Source organism: Berghia stephanieae, chromosome 14 (genome assembly GCF_034508935.2).
Source record: "Berghia stephanieae isolate SIO BIC M18660-M18661 chromosome 14, UCSD_Bste_1.3, whole genome shotgun sequence".
In the NCBI taxonomy this organism is placed as follows: Eukaryota; Metazoa; Mollusca; class Gastropoda; order Nudibranchia; family Aeolidiidae; genus Berghia; species Berghia stephanieae.
Genome location: NC_088373.1, coordinates 9,002,239 through 9,027,442, shown reverse-complemented (window position 1 = coordinate 9,027,442; position 25,204 = coordinate 9,002,239). Strand labels below are relative to the sequence as shown.

Sequence of the window (25,204 nt, the reverse complement as noted above, 5' to 3'; positions counted from 1 at the left end):
GTAAACAAACGTTAATCTTCCCTTATTGGTCCAGTTTCCCACTTTTTTTAATATAATAATATTTTGGCAATAACTCATGAGAATGGTCAATTCTACTCTTTTATATTCTTGATTTCCAGAGCCCCCAGAACCTCCAAGCGGTGTGAAAGTTCTCAATACGTCAAGTAGAAGTGTGGTAATCAGCTGGTCTAAACCTTATGATGGCAACAGTCCCATCTCCTCTTACGTCGTGCAATACAAGAATTCTTCGAGTATGGAAACAGATTTTTGAAATTTTTAAATATTTCTCAGTCTTTCTCTTTGGTTATTGGATATAATTTTGGTCGATAATTTATGAAAGTTTTTTTAAATTCACAATATAAATATTTAAAGTAGATTATATCAAGATGTCAGCTTGATTACCTAAACAAGTTGGTTTTTGCCTAATAAAGCAGATTAGTCCATTTAGATGTAGACAAGAAGAATTGTAGCAGTGTATGGTCTTCGTCTTGTAACTTGGAAGCACCAGATTAAAGTCTCACCGACTTATCTTGGTGCCCTTGAGCAAATCTCCTCGCTCATATTTCCCAATAGTGCTGTACTTACAGCAACCAAGACTTGAGTCTATCAGGAAAATCCCCTCTACTAGGGAATTGGAAATTTACAAAAAATGATAAAGATAATTTACTATGGGAAGGCCTTTTCTACATTATCTAAAATAAAAACTAAATTCAAAAGTTTGTGTTCCTCATTACTTTAGTTCTAAATTTAGTTTCCTGGGTCCAAAATTTATCTCAATATAATACCGTTTTGAGCCTCTGGGTCACAATTGAGATCCTGACCTTAAAATGTTGCAAATGCCTCTTTTCTACTTTACAATTAAAAGCATCAAAGGATTTTTAAAGTTAAAAAACTCACAACATCCGTTGGCTGGATATAACATGCTATATGTAACCTTAGATATTTATAGTTTGATTAAAACGATTTAGTGAGAACTACTCATAAAAATGGCTGGCTATAAACAAAAACAATGAGCTGAGTGACGTCAATTTTGTTCCGTCTATAATTAGTAATATGATTTTCTTCAGAAATTTGGCAAGGCATCCTTCCAAACGTGACCGTACCATGGAACCAACAACAAGTCACTCTGACCCACCTCCTGCCTGCATTTACTTACGATATCAGAGTTAAGGCCAATAACTCTGTTGGATACAGTGAGCCCAGTCCTGAGGTAGAGGCTACCACTGAGGAAGAAGGTGAGAGTAGACAAATACGTAAACATATGTTTCGTGATTCTTTTCAAATCATTCTTATTTACATATTAAAAAAAACAACTAAAAAAAAAAATTGAGCTTTTATATAGCGGGATATCCACTTAATGTGCTCAAGGCGCTTTACAAAGGGTCCCTGACTAACAGCAACATGTAGCATGTAGAACAAGACATGACGCCTGTTAGGTGATTTTACAATTTTTTACCGACAAAGACAGTACTGTTAACAACCAGGTACTCATTTTACACCAGAGTACAGTGAGGGAATGTGAGTAAAGAGCCTTTTCCCAGGACTCAAATATGTGCCGAGCGAGGCTCAAACTCAGGACCTTCTGATCTGAAAGCGAGTGTCATACCACTAGACCACACAGCTGCACAAATGTCTATGCATTTGAGAATCGATTTTTGGAATGGATATAGCATTTATGATTCATCTCCACAAAACAGTATTAAGTCACTGAGTCAGCTAGCCAAGAGTGAGGGAAATTTCATGATTATTTTATGGGATTTTATCATCATTTGTCCCATTTTTTATTTTACAAAATTATTCTTAACATTTTCTCATCCATCTAAACAAAGATGAATCACAACAATAAATCGAACGTCAAGTTGTGCTACCATTCTTTACTTTTATAAGCCAGTAGGTTAAAATTCAACAATGATGTAGAAAGTTAGGTCACAGCTCATATTAGATTGTAAATTGTTTATTTTTAAAGGCTGATATCATGGTTTGTCTCCAAAAAAAATTCTCTGAAAGAAATATAGGGTATTATCAACTCATTGATATATTTAGATGCTATGTTTATTTATAAGAAAAGCCTCTTTTGTATAAATTTGAATGTTTATTAAATATGTTTGTCTATTTTTCCAGCTCCTACGGCCACATTCATGTGACGTCCAAGCTTTGTCACTAGTCTCAATTATTGGACAGTAAAAATCATGAAATTATTTAATGTTATCTATTTAGATTCCTTCAATATTGTCATTATATAACCCAGCAATCCATTATTAAGACGTAGCTTTGCTTTATGTTTACTTGATGTGTTTGATAAAACTTTGTCATTTCCACATTCTATCAAATTAGATCTTTTCCTATGAAAATGAGACCTAATAAACATGAGGGCGATTATTTTTTTTTCTTTATTATGTTATTGAAGACACCCTTCTACAGGGCCTTGCAAAAAGGAATATGAATAAAAAATCTCATCAAAATTCTGATATCATTTGGAATCACTCATTGAGCTCAAGAGAGCAAATTGAGTATCAACAATTGTGCTCAAGGAAAACAAAAGTGCCCCATGAATCGGAGCTTACAACCCCTCCTCTCCATACACAGCTACATTGAAATGACAAGCCACCAAACCACTCAGCCACCTTGCCCCTTATAATGTTTTTAAAAATCTAAATCAGCTATGAGTTGTCAATCTTATTTTATACTTTTTCTTTCCCACAGCCTCCAGAAATTGGATATCGCAATGGAAAAATTCAAGGGTATTACATTGGTTACAAGGAGACACAAAGTCCTGCACAATTTATTTACGTCACTCATGAAGTCAATGACTCGAAGGACATGGTAATTCATTTTTTCTGATGATTCATTTTTTTCCAGTAGTATTTCCAAAGCTTCATTGCACTGGATAGTTGAAGGTTGTTATGTGTGTGTGCTCAGATCATAACAAATCAGAACCTCTCATTTATTTTGTTTGAATGAAAAACACCCTGAAAAGTGCATCAGACTTAACCATTATTGAAAGTGTGTGTTTACCTTCTAGTGCTATTCTTTTAGTATACAGCGTTTAGATAAATTATGGCTACAGATATGATAAATGCTTTTGTTTTAAGAGCTTATAAAAGTAGCTATTCAGAGCCTGAAGTTTATTCCTGGTTTCTATAGCATTAAATGGACATTAGTAATTACTTGCTACCCTTTGGATAGGATGATAGTATATTTCAAATCTTAGAGACTCAGCCACCCAATCAGCACTGGGAGGATAGGATGTCAGGAAAATATCTCGTCTGCCCTGGTAACTCTATGAAGTGAATGCTACCAATTGAGCAATCAGAAGCCCTGATTTAAAAGCTTATAAGGTGTTTGAAATCTGTTCATTTCTAAAATAAGTCTGATAAGCCTTGAGGGCATGTTGCATTCTCTGTATCATCATCATCATCATCATCATCATCATCATCATCATCACCATCATCATCACCACAACATCCCATGTCTATCTCTGAACCAGAGGTTGGCTGGAAATGGATGAATCACTTTTGCCTCCTCATTGCTTTCTGGTCGCCACCATGCTGTCCAAGACTGTCCACTTTTTAATTATTTGTGTACCCTGGCACAAAAAAAAAGAGGCTGAACTTTTCCCAAACGCACCTTCACTCCATCGTTGACATTTTATTTCAATTTTGTCCCACATAATCTTGTTGATCAATAACCTGTGTGTGTGTGTGTGTGTGTGTGAGAGAGAGAGAGAGAGAGAGAGAGAGAGACAGAGAGAGAGAGAGAGAGAGAGAGAGAGAGAAAGTAGGAGTGAAATTTCTGTTCAATGTTATAGTTATCATTTAACGTTATAACAAGTAACTAAATGACAAATTGCCATATTTATGGACAATAAAGATCTATTATTATTATTATTATTATTATTATTATTATTATTATTTCTGTCCACAGAAGGCAGTGACCACCCCTAAGATGACAACCATTATGAAGTCAAAGAAAGATGGGAAAACAGAGATAGAGCATACAATTAGTAAATTGAAGAAGTTTACTCAGTACAGTATTCATGTCAAGGCATACAACATGAAAGGAATTAGTCCTGCTTCTGTCAATATCAACGTTTTTACCCTCGAAGATGGTAAGTATTTCTTTTCTTTTCTTTTTTTTCGTTTTACTTCTTTTTTATTTTTTTTGTCCCCTCTGAATTGCAACACGGATGAAGCATGCTACAGAATAGACTGCAATGATGTTATAGGAGTACATGGTGGTAACTAAAAGTTGAAACACTCATAATTTGGTCTTGTCTACTGTCATAAAACTGTGAAATTTCTGAACCAACAACTTTGAAATGGTAAATAAATTGTGAAAAGACTATTTTAGTTGATGAAGCTGTTGAACTGTTGAATTTTTGCTGCAATTCATCAATTCTGGAATCGAGACAATATGAAGAAGTAGAAGTGTTTGTGGTTTGTTTTCAGTAGATTTAATTTTTAAATGTTTAAAAAAATATAGACCGAAAATAGTCAGTAATAGAGCTTGTAGCATAAATCAAGGGATACTCAATCTTAATAAAAACCTGATAGGCTCATGCTTTAAGTCATTTGAAGCTGTATTATATACAACTAATAAAAGCCTGTGGGCTATGTTATAAATAGTAGTATAGACACTAGCTTATCGGATCTAATTCTGGTATCGAGGCCTCGCTTATATGCCAAGTTATGAGCCTTGGTGGCTTGTAGTCCATATTCTTTCGATCGTAAGGTTCTGGTTCGAGTCCTGGCTTAACGCGTTGTCTCTTCAAAAAAGTATATCCACACATATTCCTGTCCTACATCGGTGGTTGATGTATGGCCAGAACCCTTGTAGTCTCTGTCCAAAAAAGTGGATATCGCCCATACAACATGCCTCAATTATTTTTAAACTTTGAATCTTATAAAAGTGATATGCGGCTATTATAAGCTCAATTTTTATAACTTTTAGTACCTAATACAAACCTGTCTGGTTATTACAGGCCACGCCTCCTAGCTCGAGAAAGCTTATCAAAGTTCAAGTCGCTTGGTCTCCACCTCCTCTGTTCACGCTACATGGGATATTGCAAGGTTACAAGATTCTCTACAAGCCTGTGCGATTGGATGAAGGTAACGCTTTCAATTGTCTTGATATTATGTTTTTATTTATAATTTTTTGGGGGTATACACTGTTGATGGACTATTTACAATGATCTTAATTTAAATTCATTACCAAAAATAACTATGTCATTTAACTAAGACAGTTTCTAGAAATTTGATATTGTTTTGATTCATTTCTTTTTTGATGTCACAAAAATCATATTTTTGAAAGAAGAAAAATAAAGTTGGGTGGGGGGGGGGGGGGGTATTTTTGTTTTATCATTAGATTGAAATCTACACTTTTTTTTTATCTCTATGGCAATCTAAATATCATTTTAATGTTTATCATTGTTTTTCTGAAAGCTTTTTTTTGTTTGTATTTTTGAGGATTTTTTCGTGATTGAAAAAAAAATAATTTGCTTATTTCAGTAATTTAATTTGCGTAAAGTTATTTCTTAAAATGTTTTTCACATTGTTATAAACACAATGACACATTTCAGATGAGAGTGATGCTAACTTTCAAACGTCAAGCCAACTGGAGATTGTTTTGTTTGGCTTGGAGAAGTTTACCAACTACAGCATTCAAGTGCTTGCATACACCAGGAAAGGAGAAGGAGTACGGAGCACACCAGTGTACATATCCACTCGAGAGGATGGTGAGCTGATTTAAGTCACGGTTATTGGCTTATGATTAAATACAGAAAATCTTTGCTAAAATGCCAACAATATAATGACAGTCACAAATTTTATCTGAGGAGCATCAGATCTTCACCTTGATTTGTCTTATGCATCTTCTTCGCTGCCCCCCCCTCCTCCTCCTTCTCCTCCTTCTCCTCCTCCTCCTCCTCCTCCTACTACTGCTACTACTACTACTACTACTACTACTACTACTACTACTACTACTACTACTACTACTACTACTACTACTACTAGGAGTAAAAATTTTTATTCTCTATTGTCTTCTGGCACTTTTCTACTCACTTCATATCTTGTTGTTACCAACATAAGTGCCTGCTCCACTCACTTTTCTGAATTAAAAATTCACCCCATACACCGGAGCATACTCCATGTCTCCATACTCCAATCGTTTCTATGTTATATGTTTGTGATGAGAATATTGGCTATTAAGCTTAACTGCTGGTCAAAATTACTTCGCGATGGTGGTGAACGAATCGGCGATCTCAAGAAGTGGGTGAGAGAGGGATCTAGAAATGACTTTGGGTTTGAAACGAATATTTTTTTGTGTTCGTGGATAGCTCACACGGTAGAGCCACGCTCTCACCTGCCAGGCGGAGTTGTCGTACCAATAAGGTCGCAGGTTCAAACCCCACCACCGCCGCGAAAAAAATTTTTATTCTCTATTGTCTTCTGGCACTTTTCTACTCATTTCATATCTTGTTGTTACTACTACTACTAGTACTACTACTACTACTACTACTACTACTACTACTACTACTAATGCTACAACTACTACTACTACCACTACTACTGCCACTACTACTACTACTACTACTACTACTACTACTACTACTACTACTACTACTACTACTACTACTACTACTACTAATGCTACAACTACTACTACTACCACTACGACTGCCACTACTACTACTACTACTACTACTACTACTACTACTACTACTACTACTACTACTACTACTACTACTACTACTACTACTACTACTACTACTACTACTAATGCTACAACTACTACTACTACCACTACTACTACCACTACTACTACTACTACTACTACTACTACTACTACTATTACTACTACTATTACTACCACTACTACTACAGTTACTATTTTATGTCTCTTTTTCTATGGTTGATTAACTTTTCTTAACTTAATCATATTATCTAAATTATTTACTTTTAAGTATTTTATTATGTAATGACTTTGGAATGAGTGCTAATCAATGGAAAAACTTAGAAGAATTTATTGCTCTAATTTTCACTTCTAGAAATCCAAGGTTTTACATCTAGTTACTCTCACTGATCACATCCTAAAACTAATCTTTTAAGACATCAAACTATTACACATCTCTCATTTTTTGTCTAACAGTTCCCGGTGCGCCTGGAAGCATCAAAGCCCTTGCCATCAACGACAGTGCAATCATGGTCTCATGGCAGCCACCACAACACCCAAATGGAGTTCTCAATAAATATACTCTTTATTACAACAATCAAACTGGAGTAAGTCTTTAAGCATTCTAACCATTTATTTAATCAAAGACAGAATTACTACTAATTCAGCATTTTTAAACGTGAGAATTGTACCTTTCACTTTCACTTAGAAACAAAAATGTATTAATGGCTTCATTTCTAACTGTGTAACTGAAAAAAATCAATAATTTTTTTTAGCTAATTATGTTCAGAATGTCTCTCCGGTAATTCTCAACTCATTTGGGATTACCGAGTGCAGTATAAATAGCACATATTCACAACACAAGATGTATATTGCTTTGAATCAAGAATGCATGCAATGATGTTTTTTTGTCTTTTGTGTAAAATTTTGACAAAACCTGATACACGGTTTGACAATGTTGAAATTATGATTTCAAAGCTAATTCATTGTTATCATAATCGTTACATCATTTGAGTTGATTTTCTATTTTAGATTTACCTTTATTTAAATGTCATATTAAATGCAATTTCATCATCATCATCATCATCATCGCCATCATCATCAAATTCCTAGGTACTATCATCACCATCACCATTATTCTAACCAATCCATTCAACTCCATCCAGTCACCAGACGTGGTAGTGACTCTATCTCCCACCATCACACACCACATCCTAACATCCCTGTCCTCTGGGATCGAATATGCCTTCAGAGCCTCAGCATCCACAGCAATGGGAGAAGGAAGGAGTACTAAGTACATCGGAGCTTCAACCTTATATTTTGGTAAGTGATAATTGACGCTGTACGTTTAGTTAATAAACTCACAACATCCTCAAGCCGGATATAACATACCAACTCACAAAACAATGTGTGACCTTAATATTTATAGTCTGATTAATACAATTTAGTGAGAACAACTCATAATACTGGCTGGCTAAAACAACAAAGAGCTGAGTGATGTCATTTTCGATCCTTTTATACATATGTCTTGCTTTGCCTGGCACCTTTCATACCCACTTGTTCAGATCTTAACATTTTTACATATTAGTTTACTGTATATTGTTTTTTTCCACTTCACCAGCCCCTGCTCGTATAGCCAGCTTTTCCAGAAACCTGACAGTGTCGTGGCATCAGAATGTGGTACTCCCTTGTCTCACTGTGGGAAAACCAGCCCCTACGATTCAATGGAAAAGAAGGTAGGTAATGCCAAATTGTTCCGGAGTCGAAGTCACAAATACATAAAAGCAATGATTGCCTCCCTTCAATCTCACACAGTCAATCATATAATGCACAGCTATTAAAAATTTTGTCTTAAAATTTGACAGAAAACAACAAAATTAAGAGTTGATAAAATTAAAGTTTTCATTTTGGAAAGACAGTAATTGAAATGAAATAAATATCAACAGTGAAATGCTGTGAGATTGTTTGTTTGCTTTTTGCTTTTTAATTTATTTATTTTTTTTTTTTTGCATCTTAAAATTTTATTTCGAAGTAAAAGCTCTCCATTTTATGTTTGTATTATAATATCACATTTTAATTTCATTCTTGTATATCTGTTTTTATTTAAATTCTGTTACTTTTTATTCTTATTGTTATTTGGAAAATTGTCAGTGATAAAGTGCTTAGCAAAGCAGATAGAGAAACTCAGTTTAAAAATCGTCTAAAAAATCCAGTAATACTAAGCTGTGGACTATAAAAAAGATATTTATTTGTGTGATTAAAAAATAACATATTATTATTATTATTATCAAATAATTACATAATCAAATAATTTGAACCAAAATGTGGTATTTTGTTTTATTCAGAAGCTTTTATATTCATTTTTGTTCATTACTTTCTTCAAAATCCACGCCGTCTTTCTTTGTATTTTATTACTACCATATCTGATATAATATCAGTTAAATACAGACAACTTTTCATATATTTTTTTCTTACATCAGAGCCCACTTCCCAATTACTCATATCAATGTTTGTTTTTTTATACAGAAGTCAACTGATCAGTCCATCCGATAGGATTGGCATGTTTGCAGATGGATCACTACATATACAGTCTGTCACAGGAACTGATGCTGCCACGTACACATGTGTTGCTGAGAATTTACACGGCAGAAGTCAAATTGATTACACACTCAGAGTTCAAGGTATGTCGTTTAAGAGTAGTATTGCTTGATTTTTAAATTTAAAAAAAAATATCTATATGAAGCAATGATAGGCTTTAACTGAGATATAACAATGCTTATTCTGTCATTTGCATTTTTTGCGGCAGCAAATGGCAAATTTTGGGAAAATTGGCAAATCGCGTGGCAAATTTTTGGGGAAAAAAAAGAAGCAAAAACAAAATAACGGAGAAAAAAAAGTGCGAAACTTGAGAAATGTTGCAGCTTTGCCTGGGCCCAAACCAAAGGAAGCTACTCTCTACGGATAATGATCCTTTAAAATCTTTGTAACAATGCTATTCACAGTCATTTCATTTCTCAAGTCAAATAAATCGAGTCACTTACACTTCCAACTTCAGTCATGGATCGTTTCGTCAAAAAATCTTCAAATAAGGACCCAAAGTGCGGCAAATTTTTTGGCAAATTTCTTGGCAAATTTTGGGGGGTTTTTGGCAAATTTTAGGTCCCAATTTGGCAAAAAATGCAGATGACAGCTTATTGTCGTTGATTTCACATACTGACGTAAGTGACACGTTTCACACACTGTCATATCAGGAAAGAAAGTATCAACACAGTGCATAGTCATGTAGAATTTTACATACTATTGTAATGCGAAAATCATGATTTATCTGAAAATCACTAGTTCCAGTTGTTTTAAATAATACTTATAAAATATATAACATAATATTATATTTATATATATCATTGAAGTACATGAAATCAATAACGATATATATCTTCATGCTTATACTTAATTTTGTAAAAATTTTATTTTAGTTTATTCTTTATATTTCTCATTGAATCCTCATCAAAATTTGACCAGATTCTTACCTTTTTCGTTTGCTTTATAATGCTTTGTAGAATGCTTGCTTTGAATGAATGCGGAAATAAAGATTGAAAATAATTTTGATCTTTTGCATCAAGCTTGTCTTTTGGCGGGGTGATCAATTAAATCAAATTGAATTTGCTTTCTTAGTTATCGAATTTGAACAGTTCAATATTCTTTAATGAAGAGAATGAAAGTTTATTCAATTATAAAAATAATGAATGTTTTCTTCTTCTTCTTCTGGTGCCATCTCTTAAGCACAGATTGACTCGAAGGTCATTCGTCACTGTTTATATGCAAGAAAATTTGTTAACATTGAATCCATTCAATTTTATTTTTATTCTGACCTATTTTTTCCTTTTTCCTCTTCTTCCGGTGTCATCTCTTTAGCAGAGTTGACTCGAAATGACCTGCCACTCCTGCCTCCCCATTGCCCTCTCTTCTGAACTAATATCTATTTATTTTGCCAACTTTACATTTCCATAATATACTTTTTTTCTTCTTTTTTATTTTTTATTTGGCAGATACTTAATATATATATATGCTAATTATGTAGTATGCTATTAACTAGTTAACTGTCGTAATCTGGAAAGGCCTGTATTTAAAAATTTGGCCAGAAAACTCGTCCTTCAAATATCAATCGATTTAAATTACCCTCATCTTGGTAAAAACTCTCAAAACTGGAGATCAAGGATGACCTCGTGAGGTCCCGGGTTTGAGAGTTTTTGCCAAGATGAAGGTTATTTAAATCAATCAATGTTTGAAGGACGAGTTTTCTGGTCAAATTTTGAAATACATATTTTTTCCAGTGGTTGGCAATTAACTGGTTAAATAATCTGCTACAGAGAAATGCTTCTAGATTTTTCAGATTAGAAATAAATATCATATTTTTATTATTTTTTAAAAATCTATGTGCAAATTATATGGTGGCGGAATGCTTTTAACTTTAACCTTTCTCTCTCCCTCTATCTTTCTGCCTCCCTGCTTCTCCACAAACATCATCGTCTTTAACAGTTGGAGACATAGGAAGTAAGTATAGCTTTTAGCTTCGAATTAGATTCTTTTCCTTTTCAATTTACTTCCTCATGGCTTCTTTAAAAAGAAATAAATTCATAAATTTAGAAAATTATTTTTCAAAAATGAGTTCCAATCGCAAGATAACTTTATTTTTAAGATATAGCTTTTATTCTTATTTATTTTTTAAAGTCTCCCTCCTTCCCTTCTTATATATAAGAGATTCCCTATAAATTGAAATCTTTTCTTATTTTGGCAGGGAAGGGGGGGGGGGGGGGGGGGGGGGGGTGTCGTGGGAAGAGACTCTTGAGGGAATAGTGGGGAAAATATAAATTAAAAAAAAAAGACTAATCTGGACTTTACAATTGAAATATGACAAAGGTTTGGGGCTTCACAATTAATAGAAACATTTTATTAAGGTGCCTAATGAGAAAAAAAAGGTAGATCAGGGGCTATTTTCTATTCTCATTTATATTATCTTCCAGTGCAATTTACATTAAACATTTATGCAATTGTTTTCGCGTGTTGACTATTTTTACTTTAATCTGAGCTATTTGGGATGTATTTTTAAGATAGTTTAAGAAAAAAATGCAAATTAAAATCTAAAAAGTATCAATGATCTTGTCGAATCTGTCTAACATTTAAATTTCATTATTTTTTCACTTTGAAGGTGTCCCCCACCCACCCCATTTATACTTGGTTCTCACCACCACCTCCACTATCCAAGTCAATTGGTTGTCAGGAAGCAATGGAGGCAGTCCTATACAAGGTAAATAACAATAGTAGATTTTAAAAAATGAATTACACCCTTCTGAGCGGCAGTTTGCCTAGGTGATCCATGAGTTAATATAGATAACTTATCAAATATCTGATGTCAACATCAATCACCCTTGTCCAAAGTGAGCAAATTTTTCCTCAAGTGCTTTTAATTGTACGTCTGGAATGCTTTTGCTATACAATTTTCCTTTTACTGGCGCTGATATGACCTAAATGTGTTGCAAGCGCCGTAAAACCCTTAAAAACAACCAGACAAGTAAAAACAAATATGTGTTTAGATGAGATACTTTACCATCCTGCCTGCCAGATGAATGGTACCAACACACAATTTTTTTGTGTAACCAATCACATTTATAGTCTATTAGAGGGACTTTAGGGACACCTAACCACCCAACTGGTGGCCAAAAAGCAATAGCAAAGAACCGAATGATATCTTCCGCATTATTTCCACATTTACTTCCATATTACTTTGTTGTTTTTATTTTCATAAAAGGTTTCCGTCTGAGCTACAAGAAAGAACACAATGGATGGAAGTCGTTGACGTTGAGTTCTCAGAACCGTACGTTCATGGCCAACAACTTGATGTGTGGAACACAGTATAAGTTTGCCATTCAGGCTTTCAATAGAGTCGGGGACAGCCCAGAGTCGGACACGGTCATGGCCAGAACCAATGGATCAGGTTAGTTTATTGTCCACTTGATGAAATGGGTTTTTAAAAAATTAAATATTGAATCATTAGGTGGCATAACTATTTTAGTAGGAGGATGTATAAACAGATTCTTATGATTATGGGACATAAAAGAGCGAGGATGGGTGATATTTAATGACAACCAGCATATATTTAGATTAAATGCTATCACTCTGAAACAAGATCAATTACAAGGTAGGTATCCAGTTCTCAGAAAGAATGGTTTTACTCTTCCAATGAGATTTGAACCAGTTTTTGACACCAGATTTTGGTTCCCTATTAATCTATACCTGAAATACAAGTTTTGTGACCAAAAAAATGCGTGGCAGACCAGAGAAGGGGAGGGATTTCACCCCAACAGGAAAGATCTTTGTGTTATAAGGATGAAAGAACAAAGTAAATTAAAAATTAAATTGAGCTTTTATATAGCGCATTATCCACTTAACGTGCTCAAAGCGCTTGACAAGGGGTCCCTGGTCAACAGCAACATTTAACATGTAGGACGAGACATGACGCCTGTTAGGCGATATTACAATTTTTCGGACAAAAACAACGCTGTTAACGGCCAGGTACTCATTTTACACCCGAGCACGGTGAGAGAATGTGAGTGAAGAGTCTTTTCCGAGGCTCGAACCCAGGACCTTCCGATCCGAAAGCGAGTGTCATACCACTAGACCACATAGCCGCACTAGTAGGAAATAGATTAAAAATGCATTGTTTTGAGGTTAGAAAAGAATCAAATAAACTATCTAACTTCATTGCAGCCCCCGTGAACCCCATGCAAAGTGAGCTCTTACGGACGACCAATGCCACCTCTGTGACCCTTGACCTGACAACCTGGCAGAAGCAGACAAACAGCTGTCCCATCCGATTCTACTCTGTGCGATATCGCATCTGGGATGACAGTAAATGGCATTTGGTCAGCAATAGTATTCAGTCAAACATGGTCAGTATTTTTAAAAAAATTTAACCTTGTATCATATGCTGGCTTTTTACCTAACAATTTAGGGTCCCCATAGTTGAGTTGGTAGAGCACTCGCTTCACTCGCAAAAGGACTGGACAATCCTGAGAGAAGCCGGAAAAAAAAATAGCTGGCTGAGTGTGTTTGATCTGGTGGAAAGTACTTTGCGATAACCTAGCATCCCATCCAAAAGGTGGTAAGCAATAACTATAGTCCATTTCATGCTATAGAAACTGGGATAAACTCCAGCCCCAAGGACCTAATGGCTTTGAAGGCCTGCTATTTACCAAACAAGAAGATTAAGACTTTCTTCTTCTTCCAGTGTCATCTCATGGGTTGAGGTCGACTTGAAATGACACGCCAATCTTCCCTGTTGACGGCTTGCTGACTGCATTCGGCTGCCGACAATCCTGTCCATGTCTTCACATCATCTATCCAAGTTCTTGCTGGCCTGCCTCTTCCTCTTTTCCCCTCAACTCTACCCTCAAGAATGTCCTTGTTGACAGTTTGATGGCGTCTTAGGTGTCCAAAATACTTTAGTTTTCTTTTTATTACTTTCATTAGGGTTGGTCTGATATCAAGGATGTCACAGACTTTATACTACCAATAATTTGACTAATGCATCCAATAGAAGAGATAAAGCCAACCAAAAACATTGCTTGACTTTAAACAGTGTTGGCTTCATCCATCATAACCTCATTTGTGTTGGAAGAGACCTAAAGCAATAAACAAACAAAAAATGAATAAAGAACAGAAGATTAAAAACCATTAAGAGGTGTTGACTTTAAGCAGACGTCGACTTTAAGAGTGTACACGATTATACTGTATTTTCATACTCTTTTTATTTTTTTTTATTTGTTCCCCTTACAGTCACTGTTTGTTGTCCAAGACCTGTCTCCAGCCACATGGTATGTCATGGATGTCACAGCACACTCTGATGCTGGCTCTACTACATCAAAGCTCAAATTTGCTACTCTAACATATTCAGGAAGTAAGCAATCTAGTTGTTAACCTTTTAATTCATCCATAATAAATATAAAATAAGAAAAAATACAGAATTTTATGTCTAAGACTAAGAGCTCAATATTATTTTTTCTTAGATAGTACCTCCTGTTGAAACATCTAAGCGCTTTATATCATATATACATACATTTTAAATGTTATCACATCCTAAACGCCCTCAAACAAACAAACACGCGCGCACACACACACACACACACACACACTGTGCAAAGGCACATATACAGCAAAGGAGAAAAAATGCTATGAAACAATACTATTAATCTAGGACAATTAACTATGACAAATACTTTGAGAAAAGAAATGACTTCAGTCATTTCTAGAAAACTGCTGCACTGCTTGAAGATGCTCCACAACTACACACCACTGAAAGAACACTCTAAATCCTCCTATGAATCTCAAAGCATAAGTTAGAGATGAGGTCGAACTTTTTTTAAAATAATTTTTTATGCGATAGTTGCTTATCACTTCATTATTGTATTGAGGTTTAGTGGTAAACAAAACTATTCATCCTGAATCTGGTAACAAATATTTTATATAGAGAGTTTTTAGTGCAGTTATGTGGTCTTGTGCTATGACACTCACCCTTGGATTGGCAAGTCCAGGGATCGAGTCCATCTCTGAGTAGCGCATAGTTGATTCCTTGGAAAAGCTCTTTACTCATATTCTCTTGCTCTACTCAGATGCAAAATGAGTACCTGGCCGTTAACAGCATTGTTTCTGTCAGAGATAATATTGTAATATCGCCTCACAGGCATCAAATCAGTCTCTTCCTTCAAATTAAGTGTTGCTCTTGGCTAAAGACCCCTTGAGTATGTTTAATGGATATGGCGCATATAAATGCTCAAATTTGTTTCATATTATTTTAACCAAATCTTTTCATTCTTCTCATCAAGAAATATTATTTTCATCCAATTTCACAGGTACAATAAAGCCTCTCACTGTACTCCACAAACAAGAGGCAGAATTCTACGAGAGAGTTTACCTTATGGTTCCCATCAGTGCAGCTGTAGTCTTCATATTTTCTATTATTGTAGCCATCTTCTTGTATTGTAGAAGGAGGAGGGATATGCTTAGATACAAAGGTAATGATTTTTTAAATTAAACATTTCACTATCTGTTTTATTGTCAGCAGTTGATGGGGCTGTGAACAGGGTCTTCTCTTATTGGCTTTATATAGATAGTATTGTTTCAAATAAATATGAATATAAATTTTATGGCGGCAGATCGTTCAGCCACATCGGACCTTCCATCTGGAACTCTCTTCCTAAAAGAATAAGAGAAGCGAAGTCCTTATCAATATTTAAATCAAAGTTAAAACACCATCTCTTTGTTAAAACACATCTTGATTAATGCATCTTTGTAATTTGACCCCAGTATGAATGTTAATTTAGTTTATGTTATTATATCATTATTTTATATTATTTCCATATTTGGCAAAGCATGTGGATGTATTATAACATATCTTGTATTAATGACTTTATGTTTAGTTATTACATCGTTGTATAATGATAATATTATGATGATGTAGTATGTATAATGTTTCATTTGTATAATAATGTCACTATATTATTGTTTCGCACATTGAGCATCACCCAGTGATGAAAACACGCGTTGTAAATGTCATGTATTATTATTATTATTATTATGTGCTTGGCTAAGAAGCTCACAACATTGCCATCCGAAAGAATAAAGGACCAACACACAAAACTAAGTATAACCTTAAACGTTTATATTCTTGTTAATATAGTTTAATGAGAATTACTCATAAACGCGGATAGCAAAAAACAATAACAAAGGCCGAAGTGACGTCAACTTCGATCTATCTATAGAGTTGATAAGTTTTTGCCAGATTTAAACTGGAGAGAAGCTCTTGGCTCATTTGGTAGGGAATGAAGACTGGTGAAAAGTAAACAAGTTTGGTCTACTGGTTTTAAGCCCAAGCGTTCCAGGCTTAATATTTTATTATTTTTTGAAGCCCTCACATTCATTTTTGTCACTGGTTTTAAAAGTAATTTAGCATCAGCATTCTATAACATCACTGAGAAAAAATTATTTGCCTTAAAAGTGACCAACATATGGAACAGTTTACCAACATTTGTTGTAACTGCGAATTCCGTAGATACGTTTAAAATCCATCTTGATAAGTTCTGGTCAGACCAAAAACTGTAATATAACTTCAAAGCCAAAATTAAAGTAACTGGAAGTGAGGTAGAAATGAAGCCAAAGGTGATTGAGTCCGGTGAAGAGGAGCCTTAAAGGGACCTGTATCGGAAACCTACTATATGTAACTATAAATAAGTAAGTAAAGTATAATCTAACCAGAATTTTAAATTAGTCCACGCCAACCATTCCATCCATCCATCTCTGAATTTTTCTCACTCAATCAGAGCATGCTGCCAACTTACGGCGAGACATAACTGCTGAAACATCTCTTATGAATGACCTAGACAAACGGTTGAATACAGAGTTTGACAGTAGTAGCAGCAGCACCCTGCCTGACCACGGGGCAGCTAAACAGCAACACCATCAACAGCTACATCACCAGCATCCACGACACGCCAACTTGTTTGTTTCCTTGCAAAGCGATGACAACGTTCCAGCTCACAGCAGCAGCAGTAATTGGTTGATTGACGGCAGTGACAAACTGACCACGGATAATATCAGCAGTTGTCGTTCTGGTGCGTTTGGATTGAAATAGAAATAAATTTTTAAACTTTTCTATTGTGCATTTCCAACATTTTATCCTTTTCATTGTGCTACATAAAACATGTATGCCATATTGAATGTTAAAATTTTTTTTTCTCTATACAAAACATGCAATCTGTTGTTCTCTCTCTCTCTCTCTCTCTCTCTCTCTCTCTCTCTCTCTCTCTCTCTCTCACTCTCTCTCTCTCTCTCTCACTCTCTCTCTCTCTCTCTCTCTCTCTCTCTCTCTCTCTCTCTCTCTCTCTCTCTCTCTCTCTCTCTCTCAAGTAATATTGTTATCAGTAGTTTAATTAAAGACAAATATGCTTCCAGTCAGTTAAGCAGAAATTGACATTAACCTATTGCCGTCTTAAAATAGTGACCATATTTAACCACCAAGTTACTGTTTCCCCACAGAAGATGAGGGTAATATAAATCCATACGCTACCTACAACGAGATCAAACCTACAGTCATACCTGAAGTCAAAATGTGTTTGCCCCTCAAGGGGGCTGCTGTGCCCAAGTCGTCATCGGAGGAAGATGACATTGCTATGCAAAAGGTGGCTGCTAAGAGACAGGTAAGTGTATAGGGATAGGAACCATTGTTATTTTGTCATATTATCATTATTGTTATTGTTGTTGTTGTTGTTGTTGTTATTATTATTATTATTATTATTATTATTATTATTATTATTATTATTATTATTATTATTATTATTATTATTATTATTATTATTATTATTATTATTATTTATTTATTTATTTATTTATTTTATTTTTAGTACCGGTATTAATATCATTATTATTATTATTATATATTATTATTATTATTATTATTATTATTATTATTATTATTATTATTATTATTATTGTTATTATGATTATTATTATTATTTTCGGTTTGTTGATCTCAATGATGATGTCCAATATTCAGAAACTTACCGTTCGCAAAAATTCTTTCTTTACTTTCAACTACCAACCAGATGCTGGAGGACCACCACAGTAGATACCCCAGCAAATTGACAGAGTCCTATGTCCCACTATTCCATTCCAAAAAAGGAGCTGCCTTCCCCGATTCTAAGAGCAGACAACCCCCTCCTCCTTTGCCGGCTCCCAGGAAGTCAGCCAAAGAACACATGGCAGCTGCTGACCCAGCAAACAAAGAAGGCTATGACAATCATGGTAAGATGAGAATGATGATGGTGATGATGCTCCCATAATGGGCAGGGCGGCACTTAATGTGTCTTCTATCCCCCTTTATCTGTTTTCCAACTTGCGTTCTGTCTTTGTCTTGGAATGAGATGATGCTCCCATAATGGGCAGGGCGGCACTTAATGTGTCTTCTATCCCCCTTTATCTGTTTTCCAACTTGCGTTCTGTCTTTGTCTTGGCCCTGGCTGGATACCCTGGCTTGGACGGAAACAATCAAATGTGAAGTTAATTTTGGGAGATGATATTTTTGTCTCGTAAAACACCTCTCCGATATGCTCTGTAGTATTATTTTTGCGTGTGTGTGTGTGTGTGTGTTTTTTGGGTTTTTTTTAAACATAAATAATGATTTGTGAACATTTAAGTGTATATTTTAGTCGGGACCTTTGCTTGTGTAGAGATGAGACTTTTAGGTGATATCAAACTAAATAGACTGATGGTATGCTCTTGGAATCTACATGCGTTCCATATTTGAACCAATTCCCTTTTGTCTTATTTTTTCTTAGGTACTTTAATTGTAATTCTAGAACTTTTTTACAATCGCATTTTCTTCCTTTTTACTGATGCTGAAATAACCTAAATGTGTTGGAAGCGTCGTGAAACCCCTTAAAACAAACATAAAACAAACTCATTAATAATTATGCTGAGGTCCATAATTTAATTAATATTTTTTTCAAAATGATTTTCAGGTGTTATTCTCAGTCCTAGACGCTATGCCAGTGCTGATCAAATCCATGCATTGTTTACACACCCTCCAAGACCTCATTCTTGTATGAAGTCTGGGTCTGAATCCACAGATAAAGGTAACTTTAGGCTCATAGCATAGATGTTTTGCTGCATCAAGGAAGGATTGACTGAAAATAGAATTACCTTGAAAAATAGAAAATCTTTATTGTAGAGGGACCTTAGTAATAACGATGATAATAATGACACTATGTGTTATTTATATTGCGCCTAATCCCTTAGTCAAAACAGCTCTGGGCACCTGGATACGCAAAATTCATTGATGTAAAACATCAATTCTAAAAATTGGTGTACACACACACACACACACATTTATATAAGTACACACACATGCCCAAACAAAGAGAAAGCACTTATGTTGATAATAATAAGAAATGAAGTGAGTGGAGAAGTGACAGAGGAAATGGGAATATCATGATAATATCACCCTGTCTATGTCTACATTTACATTCTTCCATAAATTCCATCAGTAAACACAGTACTTTTTTCTTTTAACCAACTATACAAAGATGTCCATTTAAACAATTGAACAACTCTGAGTCAAAAACTAGCGTAACGTTGTTCGACAACAACACCCGCCAAAAAAAAAAAAAAAGGACATTCAAGGGATTTAACTCACTCAATCCTAGAGATTTTTGCTACTTTTGAAAATAGGTAAAAATGTATTAAAAATGAGCATGTACATAGATAGCTTTATTCGACTACCATTAACATGTGAACTCTAGAAACATTAGCTTGGATTCTACGCCTATAATTTGTCTCAGAAAAATGTAATAAATAGGCATGGGGTAAAAGTAACCCCATAGTGGGCAGGGAGGTACATACTGTGTCTTCTGTCCCCTTATATCTGTATTCCAACATGCTTTCCGTTTTTGTCTCAGAATGAGATTACTTGGTTTTGTCCTGGCGCTGGCCGGAGTCCTAGCTGGGAGGGAAACAGTCAAATGCATAGTTATTGTTTTGGGAGATGATATTTTTTTCCTTGTAAATCATCTCTCTGTTATGTATTATTATTTTTATTTTGAATGTATAATGTAAGCATTTGAGTGTGTTCCTCTTTGTTGGATTTTGTCCTTGTGTCTGGATGAGACTTGTAGGTGATTTCAAACTAAGTACATTGGTGGTATGCTCTTGGAATCTACATCTGATCCCTATTTGTTCTCAGTTCCCCTTTGTCTTACTTTTTCTTGGGTGCTTTAATTGTAATTCTAGAACTTTTTACTATCCCATTTTCTTCCTTTTTACTGGCGCTGATATAACCTAAATGTGTTGCAAGCGCCGTAAAACCCTTAACAGCAACAAAAACAAACAAAGTAACCCCAGGGTATAATACGGATTTAGTCAGTGTTAGTGTTAGGGTTGAGTGAGTTAAACTAACTAGATCATTACAAATACACCGGTCAGGAATCACCATTGTAATTGTCAATATAATGTCAATCTGTTTCTACCACCCAATCCACAGGATCTCAAAGACACAGTCTAATCTCCAGCGTGACCACAGTGTCTTCTAGTCGAGACGAACTCATGGAGGCTCTAGAAAACGCCAAGAGGAACCCCCCACCCCCCATCCTATACGAGAGTGAGCACCAGGACAATGGGACAGAAGGAGATCTTGATCCAGACTCCAGTTCTCAACCTACAGACAGCTCTCTGACCACAGAACCCGGAATAAGGATGTTTACACAGTCACCCCCTAAACCAAATGAACAGAGGCAGGCTTCTTGTGAGGTGCCAGCTTATGAACAACAACGTGAGTGACAAATGATTAATCTTGTTTATGTCATCATACCAATTCTAATTCTTACTTCCTACATAAGAAGAGGTTGTGGAGAATTAACTTTAGTTCGTGTACAAGAATATGACTACACATATATATAACACAAAGTCCATTGATGATTATATAAGATTTATTAATAATATTTGTTTCACAACACTTTAGGCTGCACAGCCTCCATCATATATTTCATTCTCTCTCCTTCTGTCTTCCTCTACATACTTCCGCTACCTACATGACACAATGTGACTGAGACTCTGTTAGGGTAACTCCTCATTTTCCATAACAGAGGTCGTCTGGAAATGGCTTGCATACCAATTCACTTATTTGTGACTGTCTGTCTATTACACGTTGGTTCCTATTTTATTTTGCCAACCAATCAAAACATTTCAAACCAACAATTTGATCATTTGACCAGCGTAGAGAAATGAATATTTCAGTTACCATCAACAGCAGCATACTATTTCAAACTTTTTTTCTTTTGGTCAATCAAATAGAATGCCATTTTTAATTACTTCATTTGATATTATAGACCAAAGGATTCACAAAATATGATCTAGATATTATTTTCATACATACAGTGAACATCTAATCGCTATTATCTCTTTCTCTTTCTTTTTCTAACACTTGAGTACACAGTTATTTTTTATCGTCTGCTCGAGCCACTTTATTTTTTTTTACTGTAATCTTTGAATACAAAGAGAATGCAAGGTGTGGTTGCTACCTTCCCTGGTAAGGAGAGAAGGTAGATTCTTGTTTTCCTCCATCAATCCAAGGTTTTTTTGTGACTGTTCTATCAATTATTGCCTTTTCATCTCACCTCACATCCAGAGAAAAGACGTCGTCCACAAAGGATGGACAATGAGAGTGATACGAATGAGGGACAGAGAAGAACTAGTCAATTGAAACGACCTTTGCCCCCTAGGAAAGTACGACCCAGACATAGAGGCAAGCACAGAGGTCAAGTGACAGGGAAGCGACCTCTGGGAACCTTTATGACTAGGTTGGTGAAAACTTAACATGCCAAAATGAAAGTTTTGGTTTTATTATTTTTAGATTTTTGTCAATGTTTCTTGACATATCTTTTTCTTAGCTTTTTATCGTATTAAATGCCTTTTCTTGGGGCTGGTTTATCACGGGTAAAAATATAGATGATAATAAACTGCTTCAACAGTGTGTCTGTCATTTTTTTTTCACTCGTCATCAAAATCATATACTACAAGTTCATAAATATTGTTAATATTAATGCTGGTTTATTCGTATCACATCAACACAATTGCAGAACACAAAGTGGTACGAGTACAACAAGTACTAACAGCGAGGAGGTCACATACACTTTTGGCCAAAGGGCAACAACCCCTCGGTCAAACAGTCCAAGCGAGAGTTATCCTCCCTCATACACTGCTGTTGCTGAGAGTTACCCCCCATCATACAACACAGCTTGTGCCCAGCAGCAAGGTTTTGGAGATTTCAGACCTGGTGATGATGTTACCAGGAGAAGAGGTAAGAAATTGAAGTTATAGTGAAATAAGAACTGCTTACTTATCATCCAAAATAATTTTATTTAACATTTAACAATCGTGATTTCGTCAATCGTTTTTCCCTGGAAACCCTCTAAAACGTGAAAAATAACGGCTAGCACAAAAGTAGGAGTGGCGGTTCTGATTGCTTAGTTGGTGGAGTGCTCGCCTCACAGGCACCGGGACCCTTAGTAATTCACAGGTGCAGTTGAAATTTTGGTTATCTGGATCTACTAGAAACTATGTTGTGATAGACTAGTGAACCATCCAAAGGGTAGCAAGCAATTGCTATTGTCACCAGGATAAACTCCTGCTTATGGGCCTCATAGCTGTAAGTGACCACTACCAAAGAAGATTTCCGGCATCAGAATGGCTCTGATTTCATATGTAAGATGTATCAGGTTATTGCATCATCATTATAATTATATAATTAGCAGCACCTAAAAAAGATCATTGACTCTAAGCGTGATGCAGAGGTACAGAGATAGGGATGCTAATATTTGCACATCCTACTAGCTGTTTGAGGCTCTCTGCATTGTCATATTTTTTCTAAGTGCAGCCTGCAGTTAGCGTTATAGATTTTTATCTTGTTTTGTCATTAAGTCACAACTCCGTGCATCAGATGATCGCAACTGTGAGTGTATTGAGAACAAACAAGCCTTCATTTTGATTTTAACTAATAATAATAACTCATTAACTCAAGAAATAACATTACATATCATGAGCAAGCATTGGAATTATATTATTATTATATTTATTATTTGATATAGCATCAGTATCCACATATAGTGCTCAGAGGTGCTTTACAATTGTTTTTTTGGTATCACACAAATTCATTCATTCGACTATGAAATAACCACAACAGTCACACACACATCACATAGAATCACGAAAAGCAGAATGAAAAAGATTTGTTTTTAAATGCCGTTTGAACTTTCACATTGTCAGGTTTTAGGTGGTAAAGAATTCCATATGATTGGAGCTGAAAATGCAAAACCACGCTCAGCAAACTTTGTTCTTGGGATGTTTTTCTCCTTTAGCGAAGAACTAGCGGATCACAGAGATCAAGTTGGTCTATGTTCCCTCTCAAGGTAATTACAATATATTCAGTAAGTAGTAATTTGATTCATGTTCTAATGGGTTCATTGATATTCCAGTTGGAAGAAGGACTCCCCATACTCGAATGCGTTACGATGCCAACCTTCAAACCCCTGGCACAGACGAGCACCGTCCTCTAGTCACATCATTAGCCCATCCAACTCTGGCCACCTCTCCCGAGGAAGAGGAATCAGTCAGTTTACTAGACAGGTCAGTATACAGTCCGCCCTATTAAATGTTAAACTCTGGGAAACCAAATTAGTATTGATGACCAAAGGTTAGAAAAGACAAATTGATATAGTTGAGAATTATCTATAGTCAAAGTGACACGAAGCTGTGGACTGTAATAAGTAATAAACAAAAATAACAGTTTTAAAAAAAGAACGAAATATCAAAGACGGAATGTTTCGAGCTCAAAACCCTTCTTCAGCCAACAACAACAACAAAAAAAACAAACCATGAAAACTTAAATACATTTCTTAAAAACCCAGGTAGACGACAGAGAAAAGAAGGATGTGCTTATTTTTTTCTCTACCATCTTTGTGATTTTTTAAGTTATGTATTTAAGTTTTAATGGGTTTTTATTTTCTTGTTAGCTGAAGGAGGATTTTGAGCCTGAAACGTCCCATGTTTGGTATTTCGTTCTTGTTTTTTTAAAGCTGTTATATTATTTTTATAATTAGAATTATCTATCAATGATGTGAGTTGTAAGTGACCTATGGCATCAATCTGGTGTTCTATTGAAATGAACTGTATTGAATAAAGTCAGAATTATCAAAATGACAAAATTTAAGGTTTTTACCATTTTGTAAACCACATTCACTTCTTTTTCAGTGAAAACATTTGATTTTAATTATGCAGAAGCCATTTTACAGCTTATAGCGTTAAAAGATTAAACAATTGAATAAAATCAATGTTCTTTTTTTTTTTAAATTAATTTTCCCACTTCCTTTGAATTGTAAGATCCATATAATAATTTCATTTTATAAATTGCCTTATTTGTTTTTTTATCCTGCAGACATTATAGACCAGTCCCAGAGGAAGAAGTAGATATGGAGACAAGGCCAAGCAAAGAAGGGTCTAGAGATAAAGGATACACAGAGGATTTCACAATCGTCTAATTAATTCTTGATTCTTACTTCATGGGATGTCAGCTATTCCAGTACAACTAACACTTGTGAAATTTTGATGTAGACGCAGTGTATGTTGTTAAACTTCAGTGATTCGACGCTGGATATTCAAATATTGTTTCTTATCGAAAAGCTGAAAATTCAGTTGAGGTAGAATTTGGATAGCTTTCGGTAAAGCCCGGCCTACATATATTCTATAGCTGTGAGGACACTTTTGGATTTCTTTACTGTTCACAGTGCCATGCTTTGATGAGACATTGAGATGCAGCTATATTTATAATTATCATTATGTGTGGGTGTGTACGTGTGGTATGTATGTGTGTGTGTTTGTATTAATTTGTGGACAATAAAATATACAATGAAGGTTGTTCCAAGAATATTCAGGACCC

General features: G+C 35.2%; 1 protein-coding gene across 1 annotated transcript in view; it reads left to right on the top strand.

Annotated features, from left to right (window-relative positions):
• LOC144960085 (cell adhesion molecule Dscam1-like) overlaps positions 1-24,910 on the top strand; it is a 115,624-nt gene extending 90,714 nt beyond the window's left edge. The window contains 25 exon segments of the mRNA XM_078893033.1: positions 120-251; positions 1,068-1,315; positions 2,704-2,823; positions 3,925-4,112; positions 4,951-5,108; positions 5,579-5,734; positions 7,147-7,277; positions 7,836-7,992; positions 8,291-8,405; positions 9,196-9,350; positions 11,206-11,220; positions 11,876-11,974; positions 12,476-12,661; positions 13,435-13,616; positions 14,503-14,623; positions 15,576-15,737; positions 17,043-17,333; positions 17,758-17,918; positions 18,324-18,522; positions 19,239-19,352; positions 20,756-21,043; positions 21,899-22,070; positions 22,350-22,570; positions 23,745-23,895; positions 24,704-24,910. Of these exon segments, the coding sequence (XP_078749159.1) occupies positions 120-251; positions 1,068-1,315; positions 2,704-2,823; positions 3,925-4,112; positions 4,951-5,108; positions 5,579-5,734; positions 7,147-7,277; positions 7,836-7,992; positions 8,291-8,405; positions 9,196-9,350; positions 11,206-11,220; positions 11,876-11,974; positions 12,476-12,661; positions 13,435-13,616; positions 14,503-14,623; positions 15,576-15,737; positions 17,043-17,333; positions 17,758-17,918; positions 18,324-18,522; positions 19,239-19,352; positions 20,756-21,043; positions 21,899-22,070; positions 22,350-22,570; positions 23,745-23,895; positions 24,704-24,806 (4,025 nt within the window). The 3' untranslated portion in view covers positions 24,807-24,910.
• The last annotated feature ends 294 nt before the right edge of the window (positions 24,911-25,204 follow it).